Raw genomic sequence first — 25,324 nt, 5'->3', positions numbered from 1 at the left:
GGTAGAGCCTATAGCAGCTGCGAACAGGCAATTCAGCAGCATGAACAAGGCCGGCCTTCAGCGGGTACTCCGTACTTGAACGCGGAAATGAGCTTTTGCAAGCTGAAGTCGGGTTCATGTCTCTTCTAGGTAGGCATGTGGCGGGCTGATTCGCGTAAGAGCGAGCTGAATCTAAACGAACAGACTATTGCCATGACTATTGAAGCAGCTCAGCCTTTGTGGTTAGGGTACTCCTCCTTACCTCGGTCTCGACTGTGGCCTGCCCAATCACGACTGATGGTGTCCACCGAACAATGTGGCACCATCCATGAGGCCTCATCTTTTTGTTCCGCTGTCAATTCGTATATATGGAATTTCCCCCCCAAGTCGAGTGGCTTTTGTTCGTTTCTCTTAGACCATCCGGAAATTTGTCTTTGTCTGAAACGGGATGAGAAACAACGTACTACTTGCTGTGGCGCTGGTCGCCGTCGGAAGCGATGCTGCTGCCCTATCACCTCCACTGGTTGAGCGTGCGGCATGCAACCGCGATAACCTGTTTCGATGCTTTATCGATCAGAGATATTCCGTGCAAGCTAGCGAGTTCTGCGCCAACCTTTCGCCTTCCACTGTAACGGTTGCCACTATAACTGCCACTGAGTGAGATTCTGCCATATACTTGTAAGCCCAGAGTGATTCACAAACTGACTCTCTACATAGGACCACAACAGTTCAGACTGAACTTACTGCCGACGCCGCCACCAGTGCCGAAATCTTGACTACGACTGTATTCACTGAAACTATTGCGACGGCAACCACCACCGTGACTTTTGATCCGGATGTCCTGGCCAAGCGTGATGCTTCAGTAAACCCCCCGAAGTGCATGACCAATGGAGTCACCTACCCTGCCAGCCGCATCACATCAGCTTGCTCTTGCATTGATGTCCCTGCGTCAACGGTTAGCGTGACATACGTTGCAGGCACCGAAACCGTTACGGAGGTACGGCGCTTTTAGAAAGGATGGCATGTGCTATGAGGACCGGGCTTACGATAATATATAGACCAGCACCGTCTTCACAACTCCTTCACCCGCCACGATCACGACGTGGACGACAGTCTCTACAGCCGCCGCTGGGATTCAGACTGTCACAGTCGCTCCCACGGGCATAACAAACCGCCTTTCTTTCCAGAACGGCACCATGAACGGCTGGGAGCTGCTTCCCGAGACCTGGCCAGGAGAGATGAGGAAGAACACCATTAATGGAGGGACAGAGTGGTCCTTCAACTTTTTCCCCATGGACAACAGCCTTGCTACGCTGCGGTACCTCCCGCTAGTTTACATGGAGGCTGGTCGCTACCAGGCTGGATTTACCAGTTATCTGTTGACGTATCCTGCTCCGACAGGGCCTTGGGGCCAGTATTTTGCGTTTGACATTGTCAATCCCTCAAAGGGCACCAACATCACCGTCACCTTTCCCCCGATCTCACCCAAGAAAATCCTTAACAAGAGGTTTGTGACGAGCATCCAGAACACGGTTGACATCCCTGAAAGTGCGGCTGGATATAGCCAAATAACAGTGAGATGGATCGCTACTCCTCAGTGGGCACTTACAGCGTTAAACAACCTTGACGTCGAAAAGATTGGCTAAGGAGGTGCTCGTGGGGGTTCATGGCTAAATTAGACAGTAAATACTGAATACAGCCGTTTTAGAACTTCACAAAGACTTGCTTTTGGAATGTCCTGAGTGAAATACTGCATGGATAGCTAAACGGCAGTCTGCTAGGCAGATCAGCTGGTATTCAATTGGCTGTGACTTAATATCGCCACCTCCCACGTCCCCGTCCTCCCACAGCGATGTAAAGTACATGAACAAGCAGCACTCCATGTTGCACAGAGTCAGATGCTTTCTGCAAGTCTTGATAACTGCTCCGCAGTCGCAAGGCATTTTCTCATATGCAAACGTTTCAGATAAGGAGAGCCCTACCAGGCTGGGGTGGTGAGGGATTTCTGGGGTTTGATACGTGCATTTTCTTGATCCTCGGGAGATGTAACGTCGCTAAGAGATTTGCCAAGGCATTAGCCAACCAGCATCGTTGGGCCATGGTCATTCGCAAGCTCATCGTGTGATGATCACATACAAGGCACATCGAGCCGTTGCCAATGCCAAGACCAGCTGAAAACCGTTGGCCCTTATCAATTAACGGTTGCCTGGGCTAAATATTTTTCGCATTCGGAACTTGGCATCCCTCGGCGTGGAACCATCAGCATTATGGACAAGAGCGACAGCACCGATAGCGATCTCGCCAACTCTAACTGCACCGACTCGGCGTTGGAATGGGCTATGCTCATCATCACCATCATCACCATTAACGTTACCTGGTGGTTGCTTGAACTTCCCCTGCTGTGGACCCATGGCGCACAGATGTACTTGAACTCTGTCATGTGGCAGTGCTTTCGTACTTATATGCCATGCTGCGCTGCCATTTACGCCCTCAGTTACGCCAGGACAACACAGGAAGAGCCTTATATATACTATATTGGCCCGTTTTACGATGTCTTGAACGCTTCGAACCATGACCAGAGCCAGAGCCAGAGCCCTAGTCAAAGTCAGAGTCAAGATATGGCACTGAGAGGAGAGAACGAGCCGGAGCCTCAAGTGGCGCAACCTGCAGCCACTCGCGGCTTGAGCAAGTTTCAACTCATCAAGTGTATCTTGATTGACTCGCTCTCGATCGTGGCCACAGCTCTTACCGTCAACACTGCGGTGCATCTTCCCGTCGGCGGCAACACGTCAATAGCTGTCGTATCAACTTGGGTGTATCCCTCCCTTCCAGTCGCGGTGATTGGCCTCTGGCTGCTCGTTTGTGGTATTTGGATTCGCTGGAGCCGCAGATGGACCGTCTGGCTCGGCATGTTGGTTGTCATCGCGGTCGGCGCTGCGTTCATCACCCCCGTTGCTGTGCTGTCCCCTGCGGGGAAGAAGAACAAAGTCTGGGGCGCAGCCATTGTCGCTTACGCTTTCATGGGCCTACCTATTCTGGCGGGTCGAACTGCTGCGCTTACTGCATTTCCCGTTGTGGCCATTGGGCTCGTGGCCCGTGTTGGCGGTGTTGGTGTTGGGGCCATATCAAAGACAATATATTTTCCATATTGTCAGCTAAAACACAAAGCGTTTGGTATCGTCTACCTCGCCGTGGGTGTACTGGGGGGCCTGCTCGCAGTCGTGGCATGGTTCCGGTACATTTGGCGGCTAGATCCTACGAAAAACCTGAGGAACAAGAGGATAGGGAGTCTCATGGTCTTTGCTATGGATGGAAAACATTGGGGAGCTGGCAGAAGAGGAGAGGAGCAGTATGCAGCTTCATATCCAGATAGGGATGGTGAGGGTTATTATTATCAGCAAGTGAGTAGGGCACGATGATAGTTCCAATGCGAGTAGCGCTGAATTTCTTTAGTCGCGGGTTGCACGAGCCTACTGAGAGTTATGAATGTGATTATGGACTGGGATACAAGGGCATGAAAGCTTTACCGAGGCAAGTGTCAACAGAGGACCATCAGAACGAAAACCAGGAAGACCCTAGGTAATAAGCCGGTATGCATTTAACAGAGCGTGTAAACACTGATGTGGCTGCAAAAACGGAACAGTTCGCGCTGGCGGGTTTCTGACTAGCATAATAGGGGCATGTTTCGGGCACGACGCTGAATCGTTCACGGGGCTTGCTCCCTATGCAGCTTGACAACCTGTCACATGTTCCCGAGGACCGGCTCGTCGGGAGAACAACTAATTCTTAGCCCCCAATCGGGATATTTGCTTCAGTTTGTTTGAATGTGCAACCCTGTGACGATCCTCAAACGTTAGCGCTAGTTGGCGCTCATCCAACGTTAGACGATCATGAAACGTGGTTTGGCCGGGGTTTGGACTAAAATAGAACGAAACAGGCTCGAAGATCATGAAGCAGAGCCCCTTTTGCCAGCAGTTGTGAATGACATGTGGTGTAACCGGAAGGCCGACATCCGTAACATGAATGCCTTCGAGCATGTGTGAGGATGTATCGATTAGCGCTCATCTGCGGCCTCGAGTCGGCCGACAAGTATGAGACTCGAGGGCTTTCGACAACAAACACGATTCTCTAATGAAGTATTTAAGGGATTGAGTGACCAGTCTACCTCACATCTCTTAGACACATCAACACATCAACGCACAAAGATCTCACCTCACAACAAGACTACTCTCAACACAACCACTTTCAACATCAAGTTCAAAACCGTACACAATGGTTCAACTCGCTATTTCACTCACCTTCGCCGGTATGGAAAGACTCCCTCCCATTGTTGCCTCCGCTCTGACAGAAACCTAGTTTTCGCCAGCGTCCTAGCACTTCCCAACCCACTGGCCCTCCCGGCAGACCCCGCGGGGGAAAAGAACGTCGGGAATGGTCAAGGCCTTCAGTTCATCACGGGAGCGTGCCTCAGCGATGCCGATTGCGCAAGTGAATGTTGTGCGACCCTCAACGGAAGCGGCGTCTGCTCAGCAAAGGCGGCGGCCAACGAGCAGGGCAAACAGGGATGCGGATTCGGCGGCAACGGCGAGCAAGAAGCTGTCGTCTCTACAGAGCCTGCTGTCCAGGCTACATCAACTGCAGGAGCCCAAACACCTGCCAACACTGGGGTCAATAGCGATGCACCGGGTGCTGAGAATGTGGGCAAGGGCAACGGCCAGCAGTTTATCACAGGCCAGTGCCTCTCCGACGCTGACTGTGCATCTAAATGCTGCGCAGGAAAGGCTGGAAGCTCGAACGGTGCATGCTCAGCTATTGCAGTGGCGAATGAGAATGGAAAGACAGGCTGTGGGTTCGTCCAAGCCTAGAAAGGGGGTTTCGGCGATGGGCTATGTTGATGGCGATATGGAAAGGTGATACTGTACAAATGTGTAAAAAATAGTTTGACCGTCAATATGTTTGAATGAGGATGTTCGAGGGCTGTGCCCACGAAAAAAACACCATGCCGAGCCGCTGATTCTGTACGTTGGTTTGCAGGATGGACTTTGGGGGCAGTCTTTGATCCTTTCCTGAGGGTTCCTTTGAAGCTGTGACATTCGACTACGAATTGCAACTTGGTCACTAAAGATTGACGACTGTACCAGGAAATGTGGTGTTGCATGAGATAATTCTGATCGGTGGAAAAATGTCGACGTGCTGTCCCTTAGTCCGCTGATGGGCGATGGGTTTGACACCAGGGCAATTGTGCCTCTCATGTGCCGCTGATATTTCCTTGCCCTGAAATGGTACATGCGGGGCAGACTTAGGATCCGTATTAATGACGATCAGACGCATGCAACCCGAGCTTGCTTGTACATATCCACGTGATAGCAGGTTGAATGCTCATTCTCCCAGGTCAGTGACAACGCAGTTACTCCTCACCGAGCAACTGCAACACATGGCGCCGCCTACTTGCCTAGGAACACCAAATTAGCCACATTCATGATAGCCATGAATAGCCAGATCAAGATAGCGAGAATCGCCGTGTACCACGAGTTAGTCATCTTGGTGCCCTCGTGCTCGAGCTCGGCTCCCTCTCCAACTACCCGGTCCAACGCTGTCTCATCATCCCTGTCCGCTGTACGCCAGCGCGCCCTGCCGGTATGAACCGTCATGTATTTATCCCGGCAGGTGAAATAAATGAGCGGCGCAGTAACGAACGGCAGGATGATGCTCAGAGCCACCTGCGAACCATTAAGCGCTGCGTTGAGCCCGGAGCGGCCCACAGCTCCCGCGATGATAATGCTTGGGGTGATGCTGATGCTGCGGGTCACAAGGCGGCGCAGCCACGGCTTGATTTTCCAGTTCAGGGCGCCCTCGCTGACCATTTGTCCGGCAATGGTGCAAACAATTCCAGCCGAGACCCCCGACAGCAGTAGTGCTAGGGCGAAAATGGTGCCTGCCGCAGGCGAGATAGACTTGGAAAGTAGATCGTGGATGCCAAAGATATCAGCTTCGAGAGCATCTGGATTGTTGTAAAGCGAGGCGCCGGCAACAATAAGAATGGCGGAGTTGACAAAGAGCGCAAATGTGAAGAGAGAGGTGGCCAGGTCAATGATGGAAATCTTGAGCGAGTGCTTGATTGCGCTCTCAGAGGGAACGTAGTAGCCTTTGTCGATGCCTTCATCAAGAACCGATGACCCCGAGGTAAGTTGGCGAGGTAGCAGACCGCTTCGCTCATCGTATTCGCGCAGGCGAGGTTGAACAATGCCGGATCCTAGATATAGGCTGTGAGGCATGACTGTCGCGCCGAGAATACCGCAAGCCTGGTAGATACTGCCGGACGTTAGAAGGAGGGTAAAATCGAGGAGTAAGGATCCGGAACCCACGCTTCAGACTCAATGAGTGAGCTTGATGGTAGATAGCCCCTGAACACTTCTCTTGGGGAGGTGTCACGGATCAGAGACAGCTGAATGCAAAAGCAAACCACGACACCGAGAACCAGGCAAACAATGAACATTTCAAAATACCGTAAGCCTTTCATGGACTCGTGTGGACGATAGAAGAAGAGGATGACCATAACATCGATGATGGAAATAGCACATCCCACCACCAGTGGTACTTGAGGAATGAGAAGGTTTAATGCAATGGCAAATCCAATCACCTAGTTGGTCAGAACCCGTCGATGCAAAAGATAGAAACAGGGGATCAATCGATGACCTACCTCTGCTATGTCTGTGGCAATGATTGCAGCCTCGGCAAAGACGTACAAGATGTAGTTGAGCCATCGAGGGAGAAAGGCACGACAGGCTTCAGCAAGGTTGAGGCCGCTGACGGTACCGAGCTTGATGGCCAGGCTCTGCAAGAAAATAGCAAACAGATTGGAGAGGAGGACGATGAACAAGAGGCGGAAGCGATATGAGGCTCCCGCGGCGATGTCGGTAGAGTAATTGCCAGGATCAACTGGACGCACACATGTAAGTGAGGTGAAGGGAAAATGCCTGCAGGATGACAATGTTCAACATACTGTAGGCAACCGAAATCATGAAACCTGGCCCAACGAATGAGCCAACGGTGATGAGCATCTTCTTGAGACGCTGCAGCGGCGTGCCGCGGTCGGCGCCATCACCAGCCGGAGCCGGTGGGGGGTGGGCGGGTGCGGGCATCCGCAGACCGCCGTCGGGTGGCTGGCCACGGTCCATTGACCGATAGGCCAGCCGATACGTGGCCTTGGCACGGCCGGCGTTCTCGATAGGAACGTCGCTGGCTATCTGTCCTGAGACATTGGAGGCCGCGTCTGGCGGTGCCTGGGAGTCATCCTGTAGCACGGCCCGACTGTTGACGAGCCCATTGAAGTCCTCGTTCGTGGTGAGGTCACTGGAGTTTGGATTGGGACTCTGGTTGTAGCCGTTATCACCCTTGAGGGGCTCATCAGTGTGAGATGTCTTATTCATGGCGTCAGTCACTTTTGGTCGACGATTGAAGCTGTTTGAACAGAAACCGCTGTCTTGTGTCGCGTGGGACACGCCGCTTTATCAACGGTAATAAGAAGGGTAGCCGGATACGCCATTCCGGGGTCGGCATGTTCCATGTCGCTCGTACAACGTCCCCGCACAATGATCCGTTGAAGCGAGCTTTCCCGAAGACGAAGCTTCTTTTTCAAGGGCTTAGATTATGGACCATCTAGAACCGTGCATTGCTCACCGAGCCCAGGCACCCCGCCCGACAACCAGTGATGGTGGACGGCATGCACCCATTTGCAGAGACGGGTGTGCTGGGTAAGCATTGCTTTTGTATTATGCTCGTGACTGATGTGATCTTATTGTCAGCTTGGTCGACGACGCCTGGTGATAAGTACTCCGTACAGGGTGACGATATGGTTTCCACCGCAGCTTACAGGTAACAAGCCCTAACAGAATGGCGTTGACGCGGCGTACTGCAAGAGGCAACTTGATAGGCTGAAGGTCAGAGAGTCTCTGCAAGGGCCCCGGAACGAACGGCACTTACGGCACCTGGACAGCGTCGGGGCCCATCCAATCCGTGGACGCTAGACTGTCTTGAACTTACGAGAAGATCACAAGTCCCGACACGCTCACGGGCCCCATTCGTCGGGTCTTTTAGGGATTTTGTTTGCAGACCAAGGCAAGCTGAAGGTGATGCGCAATTGAGCGCTAGAAGGATTCGAGAAGACATCTGGCGTATTCATCCCAAGGCGCGCAATCAAGTGTTTTAGCAACTTGGGACGCGACTTTTACTGAGACCCACACCGTACAACTTGAGCGCTGGTCCACTCATTCATACACGTTCATTGGCTCATCAAGCGCTACTCCATGATTGGCCAGGACAGTTTTTCGACCCCCTGAAGTTTCCGGGGGCTTTCAGGGAGCAATAGTGTTGCAAGAATTCTCGCTCTGGGCTGGGAGATGGAATTTTTGTCATCACTTGAAATCGCGTTGAATCGCGTTGACGCAGTAAAATACCTGATCCTTAATGTGATAGTTGGTCAGCAGTATTTATTTCTGGGAACTGTCATCTATTAATATCCAATCTCGGGACTGGAGACATGGATTGGCATCCCCCAGAGAGGTTAAACCTCTGCTTACTTGACGACACCATCTTGCTGCCCCCGCAACAACCTTAGTGACAGTTGAGGACCTTGTGGGATCACTTTGTCCTAGTTAGCAACTATATGAAGTAATATGACTCAAAGGGCGTTTTCATCTTCCTCCTTACGTAAGGCCAGGGTATCTGTAAGGTGCTGCTGCCCTGGTGATACTTTGCCCAGGCCCAATGCTATAGGGTACTACGCTTAGAAACCCTTTCTGCTAACTTGAACTGCCGAAAGCTCCTTTACTTGAGTCTTCTTCTGGGCCTTGATACAGTTTCGTAGTGGATCTGAAGCAATACTCCTTCGCTGTGTTCCTGACTACTCATACATCAAGCCCCTGGAGAAACTCATAACCTTGCCGCCCCAACAATCAGTCACATACGACCATACCTACTAGAAAATACGGGATCCCGTCTGCTCTCCCAGAGTCAAGCTAGTAAGGGGCGGATTAGTAGTTAGGTCGGTGACGACTAGCGAATACCCGCTGTTGTATGTGTGACCTTTTTGCTCTATTCTTTTGCTTTGAGCTTCTGTGAGTACTAAGTTTTGTTATGAAACCTTGACAGCCATCACTCTTTACCGGTTATGGACCCAAGCTAAAACTCCACGCTGAGTGGTATAAGAGTCCCATGAAGAAACAGAACAACTGCGAGAAATTTAAGCTCGTGTTGTATTGGCGGAAAGAGCAGATCGAAATACATGTATGCTAACGTGGGCAGCTATATGTTACTTCCTCATCTTGTCATCGTTGCGTGGAACTATTTAGTTTTCAGACTACCAGATCATAATCACAACCATGGGCTTCACAATAGGTCTAAACAGATTCGATAGAGATTCTAGATCGATATGAAATCATGCCCTGGGATAGAGAGAGGAGTTCTGTTATCTTCAAAGACTACAGAGAGGCCATCAGCCGCGATGCCACAGCGTAGAAGTATCAACACAAGCCAGTATTCAAACCCAATGGCAAAGTACGTCGCAAGACCTTAAGGAGAAAGAGATATCTTATCTTTGGTGGAGATGGGAGAGATTTACTGGCAAATTCAATTACCTGCCTCCCCAAAGACTAAGATTCTATCACTAGCATAGTCCCTACAGTTGAAACTGTTTCCAATCGTCGCGCCTGCCTTGACAGAGCGGGCAGTGCCACACTCCGGAAGACAAGCTGCAGGAAAAGGTCTTCCTGCATGAAGGACACCTGTATTTCTTGATGTCGTGGGCTTCTCTGGCGCGCAAGAATGGCACCAGGTCAGCCGCGAAATCGTTTGTGGTCCGCAGTACCTCGCAGAAGTAACCCTTGTCCAAAAGGTCATCAATATGCTGACTGGAAGTCTCGATAATGAGGTCTCGGAGCCCCCGGTCGTCCAAGGGTGAAGTGGTGTAGGCCACAGTGATGGCAAGTGGGAAGTCATCCATCGGCCAACCAATATCAAGGGCCGCGCCAAACCTCTTTGTGGCATGTTCTTTAAGGGAATCTATACTGTATTTGTCGGCGATCTGGTAGATTTGGGCCTCAAAGACCATGGACGAAGTACCGTTGACATTGGTGTAGTCAAAGTTGTACATGAAGTGCAACATGGCCTCAACAACACCAACATCGAAGTCCTGGATGTTGATCACCTGTTCAGAGCTTTCCTAGAAAATGATTTAGCATTTGCCAAGGATTATTCCTTTATAAAACAGATCAATACCTTCCATGGGCCGTTCAGTTGCTTGGAGAAATACTTGGAGTGGGCGCACAGAATCAGTCGATGGACCTTGAAGGTCTGCCCATCGCAGGTGACAGAAAGATCCGAGAGAGTGCTTTGGTTGAAGTAACTGTTAAAGAAGTGAGTTAATTCTGAGGGGATCTTTGTAGCGTGACATACCCTTTCAACGATGATCGAAAACGGTCGAACGGTTCAGATGCCATGGTGAGTAGCGCTGAGATATCAGAACAGAACGGTAGGTCTCTCTTGAGATTTAGGATCGAGCGTGGTGAAAAAGAGAGAAGGAAAAGATCAAAATGGTCTCCTTGTGCATAGGTAAGTTGATCGGGGTTGGTCGGCCTCCCGCATATTGGGTCAAGAACAGTGACGTCACACCCATCTATTCCGGAGAACGGAACTAATGATATGAGGCAAATGAACGATACTTTACGAGTGTTCTAGAGGCTAGCTGCCCTGGGCAAGAGGGAAGAGTGTTGACGCGACTCCCCAGAGACATGGTGTTGTGCCTCATATGGGTGGCCTGCAGATTGGCAAAGGCGTGCCTAGTTATCACACCTCGCATCCCTATTATGAAGGAACTCCACAACATGTGAAACATGAATGCTGTTGTGGAACGTGGGGAAATAAATTAGTCTTGGTATAGAGATGTGAATCTAGAGGGCAGCTGTAGAACCTCACCCTGCCTTTCATGCCACTCTTGCGGTAGGACAAATATTTCGACGACGGATGAATGAGGGGTTCTGTACATGAACTGGTCTTGTCAGCAAATTTATTACTGGGGTATTATAGCCAGTGCCCGTTCTCGTTCTTTTCGTAGGTGTCCCTAAGTTAAAAACAAAGAATGGCCATCAACCAACAACGATTTACTCAAAGGCGTTGACAATGAGGCCTCAAATGATTGTCTATGTATTGGATATAAAGAAGGTCTTAAATAACCCAATTGGGCAGTTTTAATAGTAGTAGGCAATCAGACAGGAGTATATTAAAGACAGAGGAACAGTAAATAGATACGAACAGATGGAATAGGAGATGATCTTGCATGATTCTTTCTAGAATTGGTCGTGAATATTGGCAAATGCTGGAATTCACTCAAGTCGTATAGCTAACCAGGTTGAGCGATTCCCCGCATATTGATGTAAATAGGTTGCATTGCCAAATTAGCCAGAAGTCATCACCAACAACGTTCCACCAATCATGTCACAGCATGCCATCTCCCCCAAAGTCGATCCATCAACATGTGGTCTTTTTGTCTTCCCCGCCTATACATCCCCGGGATCATGTCCTCGATGGGGGCGGGGGCATTGGTTCCATTCACCAAAATAGTCGGTGTCGATCTCTCGGGTTGATCACTGCCGAGGTCTTTCGGAGTGAATGGCACCGAGTATTATATCCTGATGTTGCTTAAATGATCTTCTTCTGCACCACACACTTCCTGAATCCCTCCCTTTTCAGCTGTGTATCTTGTTTGGCATGTCTTTGCGACCATGTGGGCTCCAACTCTTAAATCACTTGCCCTCATTTCAGGGTTCGTGGTGTTCTCTCAGGCAAAACTGAATGCTAAGGAGAACTCGACACACATCTCCCTCTCCAATGATCGGCTCGATGTGGTCTTGACCAAATCTACTGGACATATTACCGATGTCACGCTTGATGGCCAGGATCTTCTGGGACCACAAGACGGTAACAGAGGCAAAGGACCTTACCTGGACTGCTCTTGTATTCCCACAGGTTTCTGGACACCGGGGAGCACCGCACAGCTCCAGCTTCTCAAAGACAAAGACTCTACTGGAACCGACTACGCTGGAATTGTTATGAGTGACACCTACAAGTCAACAAACCAGACACTGTCGCAATACTTCTTCCTCCGAGACGGAGAGACTGGACTGCATGCCTTTTCTCGTCTCACCTACTTCAATCCAGCAACTCCGTTCCTTCGGGATCTGGGCGAGCTCCGGACCCTCTTTAGGCCCAACACCAAGCTATGGACGCATTTCTCAACCAGTGATGGCAACTACGGACCCCTCCCTTCAATGGCCAACTCCGTCTCGGTTCAAGACGCGACTTGGTACGTGGGGGATGACAAGGATGATGCGTACGCAAAAGAGTACTCGGATTACTTTACCAAGTACAGCCTGTCCGAGAGCTGGCGAAATCACGATGTTCATGGCCAATTCAGCGATGGCTCGACAAGTGATGATGGGAGCACTTTCGGAGCCTGGCTTGTTCACAACACGCGGGAGACTTACTACGGCGGTCCACTTCATTCCGATCTTGTTGTTGATGGCATCGTCTATAACTACATCGTCTCGGGCCACCACGGCGCTCCCATGCCCAACATTACCCATGGCTTTGATCGCACATGGGGACCGCAGTTTTACTACTTCAACAAGGGTGACAAGAACACAACTCTTGCTGAGTTGAGGGCTGACGCTGCGCAATATGCCAGCTCGGAGTGGAACGTGGACTTTTACGACAGTATCGCACACCACGTCCCTAACTACGCCCCTTCGTCAAAGAGGGTCACCTTCAAGGGAAATATCAAGCTCCCGAAAGGTGCTGAAAGGCCGATTATTGTGCTCTCTGAGAACAAGCAAGACTTTCAACTCAACGTTTTCAACACCAAGTCACTCCAGTACTGGGCTGAGGTTGACAAATCTGGGCGTTACAGTATCCCCCAAGTGGTGGAGGGAACCTATCGAGTCACCATCTACGCTGACGGAGTATTCGGTTGGTTCATTCAAGACGACGTCAAGATCTCACGGTCACACAACAGTAAGGGCTTTACCTGGCGTGAGGAAAGCGCAGGCAAGGAGATTTGGCGGATCGGTGTACCAGACAAATCATCTGGCGAATACCTTCATGGGTACGCACCTGATACATCCAAGCCCCTTCAGCCGGAGCAATATCGAATCTACTGGGGCAAGTATGAGTACCAAAAGGAGTTTCCCAAGGGAGTCAACTTCCACGTGGGCAAAAGCGACGAAGCCAAGGACCTCAACTATGTTCATTGGTCATTTTTCCCATCCAAGGGCAACCACCTTCTCTCGGAGCCGTATTACGACAATGTGAACAACTGGACCATCACGTTTGACTTGAACAAGAACCAGTTGCGAGCCAGAACTGCTACATTCACGGTGCAGGTGGCAGGCATGAGAAGCGCCAATGGAAACGCCAAGTGGACACCCGTGAAGGGCGGAATCAACGACTTGCCGTGGACCGTGAATGTCAACGGGGCTTACGAATCGACCTGGCTGATTCCTTACTGGCGAAGTGGTTCTTGCGCTGTCCGAAGCGCTGTTGCATGCCAGAACGTGGAACACAAGTTTGTGTTCCCGTCCTCAAACCTTCGAGCAGGGAAGAACGAGTTTGTTTTGAGCCTGCCTTTCAATGCTTCGAGCGTTGAGACAGCCGTGTTGCCTGACTCGCTATACGTTCAGTACGATGCTTTGAGACTGGAACTCAAGTAGTTTAGTTGACTAGCTAGTACCTACGGTTGATCAGGTTTCAGATAGGATGAAAGTATGAAGCATTGTCTGATTGCTGTCACGTAATGAGTTTAATTGTCTACCTCTCAACGTGCCGCCCATCGTCAGTGAGGAGGCCACAATCTCGTTTAAAGTCATGGAGCCACTCGGCATTGTCAGCAGGAGTTTGGTTCCATGGGTCGTCACTACACAAACGTAGACACTGTTAGCGATTGTGATTGTGATACAGCTGAGATGGGAGTATGAACAGCACTGGCCGCATTTGTAATGATCCAAGAACATGGTGTACGCACTCGTCATACCAAATCCAACGTGCCTAATATTTCAACTCCTCATCAGTTGGTATGTGACTGCTGGGGTTGTTGGACGACATGGTGGTCATCACAAATCGGGAGAGATCCCTTGCAAGGCGTCTGTAGCTGTTGCTGTCGTTGTTGAAGGGTGTCCCATTGAATGGGCCATTGCCGCGGAAAGGATTTTGGGTTGTAGAAGGCGGCCTCGCATGATGGATAGTTGAGGGGCTGACAATGCCCTTGCTTTGTTTTGTACTCTGCAGCGCCGAGGGAGATACACCTGACGCCATTGTAGATGAAATAGGGGTCCTGGCATGATCCAAAAGTTGTAACAGATTAGTCATACCCCCTTGCAGGTGCCCAGAGTTGGGTTTAGAATTGACCAGCCTGTTGGATGAATGATCGGTGGCCAAGTTTGGCTGGAGATTATTCTCATCTGTCATGCGTTCGGCTGGGAATTGTCGTCCTCGATCACGCAAGGGGGTAAGCCACTTGCTTGTCATCCAAACGAGCCTCGTCAAGAATCCGGTGAAAAGTTGAGAAGAGTTGTGTGAGCTAGATTCGATACGGTCAAGAAGATTAGCCGCCTCCTTCTGCAATTCATAGTCTGTCATAGGAAGGCCTATCATGTTATGAATTGCAACTAGTCGGCATAGTTGAGCCTCTAGCTCGCAACCCTCAAAGATGTCACTCTTGCCATTGATCTTGAGTTGGCTCATGCGTGACTTGTTGATCTGCTCGATGGGGCGTAAGCGGGCCTGTTGGACAATCTCGGTTGAACTGGTGAAGATGTCTCGAAGCCATGACGGCGCCGGGGGGACGTGATGGTCAGAAGTGCCTTCTGCACCAAGAATAATAGTACATCCCTCGCACTGGAGTTCGTGATCCGAAGGCAAACGGCCGTGTGCGTCTAGGTAGTCGTACATATAATACTCGAGCTCTAGTTTGATGAGTTCATATGCACTGGTGGGTGTGCCGGCCGGTCCTTGAGTGACAGAGAATGGAAGTGGTGAAGTTTGCTCGCAATGAATGAGGTCTGTCGGTTAGTTGTGGGAATTGCAATGCCAGAAAAAATTACTCACAAGGTGGTATAGCATTCTCGATCATTTCATTCACGTCATGGTCAAATCCCCAATCGCCCTTCCAATCTGCCATTGTGCTTCCACTTTTAAAGTGGTCGGCGAGATGGTCAACTCGTATGGTCCAGGACGATAGAGCCTCTCCGCAGAAGCCACATCGAGATCTGATCTCGGCGTTGTCGGTTTTCCATGAATCCATCGGCCACTCCATGTACTTGGTACCATGTACCAACTTTAAGTGCTGTTGTAGGTGGTCCTTTCGATAGAAAGTGCGCTCCTCAAGCGAGCGTTCTATGCATGAAGCATAACTATGTGCATTCAAGTGCGACTCGTCCGGGTCGGCTTGTCCACAGTAGATACAAGATATGCCTTGCTCGGGGTGCATGGCAGTGCCCCCGTTTGGAGAGCAAACCCATCTCTCGAGCGAGATATGCAGTGACTTCTCATGTCGAGTCCAGTTATGCTTTGTTTTGAACGTCTCTGGACAAAACGTACACTGATACTTGTGGTAGGTGTGGAATAGACTTGGCTGGAGGGGGCCTTGTCGCTTGGGCGCCCTTCGCCGTCTCCTCCGACCCGCATGTCGTGCCAGGATTCTGAGAGAGCCTCCGGAGCTGTAGGAATGGGCTGAGGTGCGAGACCCAGATCCGCGACTTGAATGGGAGTTGCCTGCGCTACTGACCGATGAGGCATTATCTGAAGATCTGCCAGATAGTGGCGAGAAGGGCCCAAGTTTAGGCGAGGCCGCGACGGCGCGAGAGATGCTGGCGACAGTAGCAGGTTCGTATTCAGGTGGCGAGTTTTGCCAGCGTTGAAGGGGGCTCATTTGTTCACAAGGCATAGGCGTCGGAGGTCGTCGGGGGATATTGATGGTACCGGGTCCAGTCGATGTTGATTGAGGAGCATCGTGGATATATGAGGCTTGTAACTGGGAAGAAGGAGGCTTAGAGCGGCGTCTGGCGTTTACGAGCCAGTTGGTTACTTGCTGACGGCTGAGGCCCGTTTGGCCCTGGAGCCTCTCGAGATCTTCAGCGGTGGCATAGGGGCGTTGATGGTGGGCTGCGAACCAGTTCCTCAGTATTTTTGCCACCCGAGTGGAAAAGCGACGACCAGATTTTGGCGGTTTATGGGCTCCTGGAGGTTGTAATGGTGTGGCGCTCGCAGAAGGCTCACCCACTGTCTCGGTAGCTGAGGCCGGGAGACCCAGGGTCTCTGAGGGAGAGGTGGAGAGAAATAGGTCTGTAGTGGTCCAGGTATCGTCAGTGTCCTCGACTTGCTCTTGCATCCAGGTAAAGAAATCGTCTTCCTGACAGTTGAGGTCAAAGTCCAGATCCTGGGCGAACTCGGCAGCGGAGGGAATCTCTTCCGTATCGCGCCCAGCCGGGATTCCGACAATGGGTTGGGGTGTTTTCTGGACCATCTGGATCGCAGCCCTCTTCAGTAGATATGGGAATTTTGTGTTTACCGGCGACTGAAAACAAGACACATGTAGGTATGCAAAGTGAACGGTGTCGAATCTTTGTTGGAGATGTTGAGAGGGGTCCTGTCATTCAAGGGCAAAAACGAAACTGGGCCACCTTGTCACTGAAGGGAGCAACTTGACCCACCCACACTGACACCCTGTGGGCCGCTAGAGATGGGAGCTTGGCTTGACTCTCTTGGTTGGGACGCCCTCTTGCACTGTTCATCGTTACTTTGAAGCCTCCTGCAAAAGAATCCCCATGTCCCTATGTATTTGACCGTCATATCTCATGGCTTTACAATACTTCTCTCCACGAGGGCTTATACTCTTCTCTTCCCCACATAAATATCGACGTCGTCCAGAATAGCCTCGTTGCGCTTGCCGGCGGCCACTCGCGCCCTTTTCAGCCGTCGAGTAGCTACATCGACTCTCCAAGTAGCCGACCACGTGACGATATTCATGATAATCGCCGCTCCTATGAAGCCCATAGCGATACCAAATGATGTCGTGTAGCGGGGTGCGAACCTAGAGTTGAACAACTGAGATCCTACAGCCCCACCGATCTGTCCGTAGCTGTTGGCAAAGGCGATGGCAAATGCCGATCCTGTAGCCCCATCTGTAGTCTGAACTCGCCATGGCCACATCATTGTGTACCTACAAGCGTCAGCATGGTCTAGGTAGGTGATGGGAGAGTGCTTGCTTACCAGGCTATGGAGAAACCTCCAGCAATGACAGTAGCAGCATACACACCCCCAGTATTAGGGAATGTGTACAAAACAACATAGCATGCCTCAATGATGATCATAAAAGTCAAAGGGATGGCAGGTAGAGGGATATATCCGGTATTCGCTACCCATCCGAAAACAATGGTCAAGATGCAAGCAAAGATGGCGGGAGGGATATTAAGGAGCTGAGCCTGAGCAATCGTCCTGAGAGCATAAGGTTAGCTTAGGTATAGTGAAGCGATCTTTAGAGAAACTTGCGTAAAACCTAGGTTTGCAATGACCGTGGGCTGGTAAAATTGCAAACCAGTTGTCCCAATGGTGTAAAAGGCCCAACAGAGCAGGAAGAGCCAGAGCTTGGGGTCTTTGAGGGTTTGCCAAAACTCCGTCCAGTCAAAGTCCTTCTCGGCTGCTCGGGGAGCATTGATAGGGAGCCTAGCTTGGATAAAGTCCTTCTCTGCCTGAGACATCCAACGGGCGGTGTTTGGAACTAGAATTGTTAGCATGTGTATAATGCCTGGCTTGCTTGGGGACTGGGAGGATGGATTGTACACACAATCTGGCAGAACAAGGTAGACAATAATACCAAGAATGATCGTGAAGACACCCTCAGTTAGAATGAGCCTTTCGCACACCGCCGTGGTCAGTCGACGTGTTTACCCAAAGCCAGGTCGTGACTCACCACTTCCACCCGGATAAACCTCGAGCATGAACGCCATCAAAGGCAAAGGAGAGAACTCCACTTATGACGGCGCTGAAGTTGCCAAGCAATGTCACCAGGACTATTCGGGACGCCATCTCATCTGGTCTATACCAGTAGCACAGCTGCAAGAGGATGCCAGGCCAGAGACCGGCCTCGAAAAGGCCCAAGAACGCACGAACAGTGTACAGTCCGCCAGCATTCGTGACAGCAGCGTGACAACAAAGAACGATACCCCAAGATATCTGCTATTGTCAGCTAGCTCTCATCGATCAAGGCTTCCGTAGACACTCACCATGATCCGAGCTTGCCATACCGAAGGCTTCAAGTACTTGACAAGGAGATTCGAAGGTGTCTCTGCGAGGATGTATGGAATCTTTGATGATCATCAGCGTGTCTCCGGTGCAGCAGTATAGGGCTCGACGTACATAATATGCTGCAGTTACAAAGTTGTACTGATCGGGAGTGACACGAAGCTCAATCATGATATTCCGAGGAGTTCCTCGATCCATAATTCTAGCATTGGAAACCTGAGGCGCTTGTTAGCAAGGTAGCGGACGTTTTGGGGGTATTGCCACACACGTTGGAAGCATCGATGGTTTTCACCATGTACATAATAGCTAGCAGAGGGATAAGATGCCAGTCAATCCTTCTTAGCAGCTTCTTTTCCTCAGTGCTACTCAAAGCGGCCCTAGCCCTCATAAGTGAGTCATCGTAACCGGTGATTTCACCCCGTACGTCATCAGAAATGGAGAGCGGATCACCTCGTGCGACGACTTTGAAGTGCTGCTCTCGGGATGGTTCCTCTATGGACGAGTATATGGGTGCAGCCACTGAGGCCTTCTCATTTGATACTTGACGGTCAAAATCGACTTCCGGCTCGAGTCCGGAAGGAGGAGTTCGTGGAGAGGCCATGGTTGCTTGGTGTTGGGCAAGGGAATCAGGACTGCCAAGTTCAAAGACATTGTGCGCGATCACCGAGACATATAAAGATACGCCGATCCTCCCACTTGTCGTACAATCGGCATCATTTATCCGGATCGTCATTGTAGGGGGCCTATTGCGAAAAAGAGGGGTTTTGTGTGATGAACCACTCCTCGGTTACTCGTGAGGCCAGACTGCAACCATCATCGTCCGAATCAGACTATACCAGCATGTTCGGAAACTCAATCTAACCCGAGTCCTCCATAGATAAGGGGCGCTTGGCAGTGTCGATGGGCTGCTATTCCCGGGGTGGTGGAGAATGCGTCTTTATCTACGGCTCCCACCCGCGTGTTAGTGTATTTCGAAATAATGCACATCAATGATGACATGCAAAAACGAGGGGTTGGTCTTGTTGCTTAACAATCAAACGACCAGTAACGGCATCGAATCTCATACATTGATAAAAATCAGTTTTGTTTCGTTGAGACCTGTCCCCGATACCGATCAAGTTGTGCCAGAACCCTCATCCCCTTTCTATCGTCGAGTTCCTAATATGAGACTTATCTTTCTTGTCGCCACCCTCGCGCAGGCATCTGCCGCCATAGGGGGCTTGCAACATCCCCTGCAGAGTCTCCATTCTACACCAGACTACTCATCACGATTGATCGACCTACATAAATCACTCGTCGAAAGACCCTCTATCACAGGCTCCGAAAAGAATGTGACTGAGTTCTTGACAGCCTATCTCCAGGATGCTGGTTTCACAGTTGAAACCCAACCTCTTGAAAACAACCAAGAAAATATCTTGGCCTACTTTAACAGCTCAAGGCAAACCCGAGTCCTCGTCACCTCGCATTTGGATACCGTCCCTCCATACTGGCCCTATGAGAGACATGGTGATGTGATACGAGGGCGAGGAACAGTTGATGCCAAAGGCAGCGTGGCAGCCCAAGTCATTGCCGTTGAATCGCTCCTTGACGATAACCGAATCACTGAGGGTGACGTGGCCTTGCTCTTCGTGGTGGGAGAGGAAAAGGGAGGCCCTGGAATGCGGGATGCAAACGATCTCGGCCTCTCTTGGGAGACAGTCATCTTTGGAGAGCCCACAGAACTCAAGCTTGCTCGTGGGCACAAGGGAGGATTGGGGTTCACTGTGAAGGCAAACGGCAAGGCCGGTCACTCGGGATACCCTGAAACCGGTTCAAATGCAATAGATAGCCTTGTTCGTGGGCTTGGGGCCCTTCAACGTCTCGAGCTCCCTTGGAGCGAGGAGTTTGGCAACAGCACCCTTAACATTGGGAAGATTGAGGGTGGCGTTGCCGGGAACGTGATTCCCGCCAGTGCATCTGCGATAGGCGGAGTAAGAGTAGCAGCCGGAACCCCGGACCAGGTGCGAGACTTGATTCGTCGTGCTGTCTTGGAGAGCGACCCGAACCTTGAAGTCGAGTTTTCTACGTACGGCATTGGGCCCGTGCCAATCGATTACGATATTGATGGTACGTGTACTCTGAATCACTCAGAACGGAAATTGGACTAACGAATCATCAGGCTTTGAGACAATAGTACTCAGTTACGGAACTGACATTCCAAATCTGAAGGGCAGTCACAAGCGGTATCTTTATGGACCTGGAACCATTCTCAACGCTCATTCAGCTCATGAGTTCTTGACCGTCTCGGATCTTGAAGAGGCAGTCCGGGGGTATCGGGCTATCATTAGGCACGCACTCGGCGGAAATTCTCATTGAAACTTTTTTGCTCAGCAGTATAGGTGGTGTTGGGATCATGAGCAGACTTTGACGTAAGAGATCCGCGCTGAGGCGTTTCTCTGGAAAGAGGCTCCGGAAATCGGATCGGTGTAGGTCAGGCCCAGAGGTGTGAGTAGGAGGCATTGGTGATGTCCGGAAGGACTCTGAATTTTGAACTTATCTCGCACGACACGCAGCCTTTCCTTACCGAGATGTTCCGCATCGATCGACTTGATGTGGTCGGATATGGCCACCTCGTTACTGGCATCTTCTCCAGTAACACAAACCTTGAGAGTCAAAAGAAAATCTTGGCTGTGTAGAAGATGGCTTTGGAGCAGTATTATCTCGCGTTAAAATGCCTAATTTCGGAGAGGGGATAAATACTATGGGTCGTCAACGTGCTTGAGATCCCGGCAAAGCTAGACGGTTGATCTTCCACCATACTCAAGCTTCGCTGCCGCTTGGCATCGAGACCGAAACACCTCTCCAAGCCGCACGAGGTAGTATTTTTGGGCATCATACCCCGGGAGGGCCTCTTCTTCAACCGTCTTATCGAATGGAATTGTCTTGAAGCCGGCGCTTGGAAATACTCTGGCATGAGCAGACAACGTCCGCGCAACCCGAGAATGAGGTGGGACAAAATGGTTCCAAGTGAAAGCCGGGCGGTGCAGATATGCGACATGATGAAACATATTCAACCTTTGCGCGCTTGAGAATCGTGAACATGTCGGATTCGTTGTGAGGTTTGAGAACTGGGAATGGTGGCGCCAAGTCAGTTAGGGCGAGAGACAAGGACAAGGGATGGAAGATAAAAGATCCGTAAGATATGACTCTGACAGCAGTCATCGCGACGAATGATGCAGATGGCTCGGTGAAATTGAATCTACATTGGGAAGCTCATGTAAGAACAGCCCGACTCTCCTCGCCGTCGTGTCCAACCCACACCCACAATCACTCAGTTGTCGTCCACATTGGACGGATCTTATATCTATCTTCTTTATCACAATACGTCCACCCAGTCCGTCGAATAGCTCTCGGAAACTTTGGGGCAGTTGCCACGTAGACTTCTCGCAAACCAGAAAACCTTTCTGTCTCAGCCAAAACGCACAGCTCTTCCCCCAGACCCTCCTTGTTTTCCTCTCTGAACGGGAGATATGCGCGGAACACCTCAAGCGAGCTCGGTAAATTCTCAGCAAGGTTCAGTCTCGTTGGATAACGAGTATCCTTCTTCTTATCATCATTTGTGAACCAGAAGATGAGCTCCAGATGTTTCAACTTTGACAAGGTCTGGAGGTTTCCGATCCTATGAGTGACGTATGCCTCCTCTGTCAATGATTCCCCAGGCCATCGCCCATGAACGCGGAGCTCGAGGAATTCAAGACCTTTTCCATAGGCACGGAGCATGTCTCCCATGTTGTAATAGCGAGAATCAAGGTCTGGAATCGGATCGATGCCTAGGCTTAGAGACCGGAGATTGCTGCATGTTGAAAGCAAATTTTGAATGCCACTCGGCCGGATCTCTAACTGGGCCGTGCACAGCCGTTCAAGCCTGCAGTCTTGCATCAAGTAGTCTTGGTCAGACTCTCTTTGCTTCCAGGTGGCAGTTTGAATGAAGAGAGTCTTTAGACAGGGGAGCTTGAGAAAGCTCTCAAAGGTGCCAAATCGTAGTAAGTTGCTGTCCGGACTGGTCCCATCATGGGACCACCCTGGAATCGCTTCGATATGCGCTAGAACAGATAGGCATGCGCTTTGATCACGCATTAGGGACGTATCTGTCACTACCAGAGTATTCTCGACCAAAGAAAGCACCAGATGAGGGCATCGCGGGAGGGCAATTTCCAACATGGCCAAATTTGGCATTAGCGCTAGCCAGAATGCCACTATTGCATCGTGGATGGTGTCTGTGTCCTCAGAGGACAAGCCCTGAGATATTCCATCCGCAATCTCATCTGGTATCTCGAGGTGTGAACGCACTCTGGCAAACTGGGAGCGCGTTTCTGGCGTGGAGGGAAGATTGTTGGACCTGATGGTACAATCCAGCTCCTTGACCAGTCTCCCCAGTTGAGGAGACCGGCTCAGCACGTCGATGAGGATTTCAAGCGATTTAGACTTTCCGTGGATTATGACGGAACAAAAAAGCAAGGGCTGGACGAGTGCTTTGAAGTGCCTGGAGGCTTGACAAATGCTGCTCAACGTTTCGGCGTGTCCAGGGATTGGGTCCGCAGTGAATGCATGCGGCCATCTGGGCAGAGAGTATTCGAAGTACGAAAAGATGTGTACCAGTATCTCAGGGGGGAGTTCGCTGTGCGAGGACAACGATACACGTTGATTGTCCATTGGAGCGGCACGAAGGCGGAGGAAGCCAAGTTCTATCTCTGGAGGGGGCTTGAGCACGCGAAGTACTTACCTGTGGAAAATCTTTGGTCCGAGCATGCAAGTTTATTCGCCCAATCAGATCACTATCATGAGGCTGTTGGTTCGCCTCAATTTATCTGACACCAGCCACTCGCCGACTTGACTCCTGTCCGCTCTCGACTTGAAGACAATTTCCCGCCAGAAGGGAACCGCAATTTAAACAAAGTAGGCTAAAGAATTTCTAGCCCACATAAGTACGTTGATCTACTTAAAACAAAGCCTCCAACACCAGGGTTTTGTTTCGTTATCATTAATGATGACTCCAAAAGAGGTCATCAGCCACAACAGCAAAAGATACAGTTACCCCAGGCCCTCACAGATCAATCGTAGAGAACGAGAATTGTTTGCTCAGGATATTCCGATGCGAGCCGATGCGCACGAGAGCCGTTGGGAAGTTTGTATGACCAAAAGTAACCAAATGAAAAAACCCCGTCTGGTGGGCGGGTTGATATAATATTAACGTATATGATAAGCGAGTGGGACAAACAAGCGAGCGTGACAAAAATCCCAACCTTGAAAATAGAAATCACAAGAAAAACACAACAAACTATCTAATGAATTAAAACTAATCGCTGCACTCTTCTTTAGATATTGCCATAACTATCTGATATGTTCTTGCATTATGTCCTATCTTTCTGCATCCTCCACAGCGCCTTTCCCTCCGTCGCCCCAACCCTCCTTGACCACCACTTCTCGATGATTTGCCCTCTACCTGCCTATCTACACTCATCTGATTAATTGCTTCCCTTGCTTCCCCTACTCTCATTACTCCTCCTTTCTATACTTGGGTCCTTTTTGCCCTCCGGCGTCGACTTAGTAGGTTATTTGCCTGTCGAAGGTCGCGGTTCTTTGCCTTTAATAAGGCATTCTTATGTATTATTGCCTTAGTTCCCTTAGAAAGAGACTTTAATGCCTCTAGAATCGACTCTGGAGAGCTACTATTATGCCTTTTGATTCGTCTATCGAGGTATTTAGATTGAGATTTAGCTTCAAGGACGGTCTTTGGCGTCTTAGAAACCCAAGTAGCAGACGGCCCGGCCACCTCCTCGACCGGCGTCGGCGTCCGTAGCTGCATATCAAGCTTCGAAATGACACTTTCCGGGTCAAGGGGAATAAGTCCGGCCCCTCTAAAAGCTAACTTGATGTTCTTTTTCGTCATAGTGGCCTAAAATGCGGCGTAGAAGGCCGGGAAGAACTCAGTCTTTGAAACATGGGTAATAGAGCATCTGATCAGATGCTCTATTTCTCGACCATATGCCTTCTTTAGTAGGCTAAAGTATCCGATATCGAGAGGCTGGAGTAGGTGAGACGAATAAGGCGGCATATAAAGCGTAATAATCTTATTTGCCTGGTAGTATCTCTTAAAATCGAGAGACTAGTGACTTTTATGGCCGTCGAGGATCAGAAGACGATAATGTCTAACCGACGGCGTCTTTATGCACTGATCAAAGTGATTCAGCCACTCAAGGCCTAGCTCATTATCCGTCCAGCCATTAGGAGACGTTGCAATGGCCTAGTCGTCCGGGAGGTTACTATCTCGGTACCAGTTAGCGAGGTGATACTGGCCCGCACCAATGATGAATGGCGCGATCGCCTAGCCTTCCGCATTGATGGCCTGGATGACAGTAATCCATTCCCTGTTTCCCGGTTGGACCAATTTCGGCCTTGCACGTCTTTCCGAGCCTATGACGACCATTCCGCTTGCAATGACGCCCATGAGAAAGCCGACCTCATCAAAGTTATAGATATCAGCTAGGTCGATACTATACTTGGCGATTGTGTTCTCCACGAGCCTAAACCAATTACGAATAACCGTGGGATCTTCGCATTTGGCCCTCTGGTAGTCGTATCTATGAAAAAAGCGCGTCTTGAGCTCTTTGTGTCGCTTGACGAAGTTGGAAGCCCAGCGCTTGCCGACGGGTGGCGCGTCGCTGTTATCGAGCAGTCGGTTGGCCATTTCTTCCATACCACGCAGTCGTGGGGGAAATCCTCGCGAATCTAGGTCGAGAATGAACTAAACTATGATCTGCTCTTCTAGATCAGATAGTTTTCGTGACTTCGGGATAGTATCACGCGTAGAAAGAATGCCTTGCTGCCGGCGCCATAGCATCATGCGGCCAATTTTATAGATCTTTGCAGCGCGTCGGAGCTTTAATTTTGGGTTATTTTGAAGGGCCTGAAGAGCGAGAAGGACTCTGGCCTCATTATCTGGCTGTGACATGCTGGG

At 50.4% G+C, this 25,324-nt stretch overlaps 8 protein-coding genes and 1 non-coding gene across 9 annotated transcripts; 6 read left to right on the top strand and 3 right to left on the bottom strand.

The window, feature by feature from the left end:
* Positions 1-427: 427 nt before the first annotated feature.
* On the top strand, positions 428-1,625 carry LRP88_03937 (uncharacterized protein; the record flags this gene model as incomplete). Its single annotated transcript, XM_083240534.1, has 3 exons — positions 428-636; positions 697-976; positions 1,038-1,625. 3 exons carry the CDS (start codon positions 428-430, stop codon positions 1,623-1,625), a joined length of 1,077 nt encoding a protein of 358 aa, XP_083103824.1.
* Positions 1,626-2,246: 621 nt separating this feature from the next.
* LRP88_03936 (uncharacterized protein) lies at positions 2,247-3,456 on the top strand (the record flags this gene model as incomplete). Its single annotated transcript, XM_083240533.1, has 3 exons — positions 2,247-3,086; positions 3,135-3,380; positions 3,433-3,456. 3 exons carry the CDS (start codon positions 2,247-2,249, stop codon positions 3,454-3,456), a joined length of 1,110 nt encoding a protein of 369 aa, XP_083103823.1.
* A 795-nt stretch (positions 3,457-4,251) lies between these two features.
* On the top strand, positions 4,252-4,844 carry LRP88_03935 (uncharacterized protein; the record flags this gene model as incomplete). The annotated part of the gene is made up of 2 exons (XM_083240532.1): positions 4,252-4,285; positions 4,336-4,844. The coding sequence occupies 2 exons, from the start codon at positions 4,252-4,254 to the stop codon at positions 4,842-4,844; spliced, it is 543 nt and encodes a 180-aa protein (XP_083103822.1).
* Positions 4,845-5,423: 579 nt separating this feature from the next.
* Positions 5,424-7,409, bottom strand: LRP88_03934 (natural resistance-associated macrophage protein-domain-containing protein; the record flags this gene model as incomplete). The annotated part of the gene is made up of 4 exons (XM_083240531.1): positions 5,424-6,291; positions 6,486-6,619; positions 6,680-6,918; positions 6,983-7,409. 4 exons carry the CDS (start codon positions 7,407-7,409, stop codon positions 5,424-5,426), a joined length of 1,668 nt encoding a protein of 555 aa, XP_083103821.1.
* Positions 7,410-8,941: 1,532 nt separating this feature from the next.
* On the top strand, positions 8,942-9,056 carry LRP88_03933. Its single transcript, XR_014475166.1, has one exon. It is a non-coding gene; the product is annotated as a 5S ribosomal RNA (ribosomal RNA).
* Positions 9,057-9,451: 395 nt separating this feature from the next.
* Positions 9,452-10,475, bottom strand: LRP88_03932 (BTB/POZ domain-containing protein; the record flags this gene model as incomplete). The annotated part of the gene is made up of 4 exons (XM_083240530.1): positions 9,452-9,458; positions 9,762-10,198; positions 10,255-10,381; positions 10,432-10,475. The coding sequence occupies 4 exons, from the start codon at positions 10,473-10,475 to the stop codon at positions 9,452-9,454; spliced, it is 615 nt and encodes a 204-aa protein (XP_083103820.1).
* A 1,281-nt stretch (positions 10,476-11,756) lies between these two features.
* On the top strand, positions 11,757-13,739 carry LRP88_03931 (galactose mutarotase-like domain-containing protein; the record flags this gene model as incomplete). The annotated part of the gene is made up of 1 exon (XM_083240529.1): positions 11,757-13,739. The coding sequence occupies one exon, from the start codon at positions 11,757-11,759 to the stop codon at positions 13,737-13,739; it is 1,983 nt and encodes a 660-aa protein (XP_083103819.1).
* Positions 13,740-16,911: 3,172 nt separating this feature from the next.
* Positions 16,912-18,928, bottom strand: LRP88_03930 (major facilitator superfamily domain-containing protein; the record flags this gene model as incomplete). Its single annotated transcript, XM_083240528.1, has 6 exons — positions 16,912-17,245; positions 17,296-17,520; positions 17,996-18,258; positions 18,309-18,389; positions 18,442-18,543; positions 18,596-18,928. The coding sequence occupies 6 exons, from the start codon at positions 18,926-18,928 to the stop codon at positions 16,912-16,914; spliced, it is 1,338 nt and encodes a 445-aa protein (XP_083103818.1).
* A 562-nt stretch (positions 18,929-19,490) lies between these two features.
* On the top strand, positions 19,491-20,682 carry LRP88_03929 (M20 family metallopeptidase; the record flags this gene model as incomplete). The annotated part of the gene is made up of 2 exons (XM_083240527.1): positions 19,491-20,433; positions 20,486-20,682. 2 exons carry the CDS (start codon positions 19,491-19,493, stop codon positions 20,680-20,682), a joined length of 1,140 nt encoding a protein of 379 aa, XP_083103817.1.
* Positions 20,683-25,324: the final 4,642 nt, after the last annotated feature.

This window comes from Fusarium phalaenopsidis (assembly GCF_050370095.1).
Source record: "Fusarium phalaenopsidis strain FUZ10S chromosome Unknown contig_32288, whole genome shotgun sequence".
NCBI classification, from domain to species: domain Eukaryota; kingdom Fungi; phylum Ascomycota; class Sordariomycetes; order Hypocreales; family Nectriaceae; genus Fusarium; species Fusarium phalaenopsidis.
This window is presented reverse-complemented; position numbering and strand designations above follow the sequence as displayed.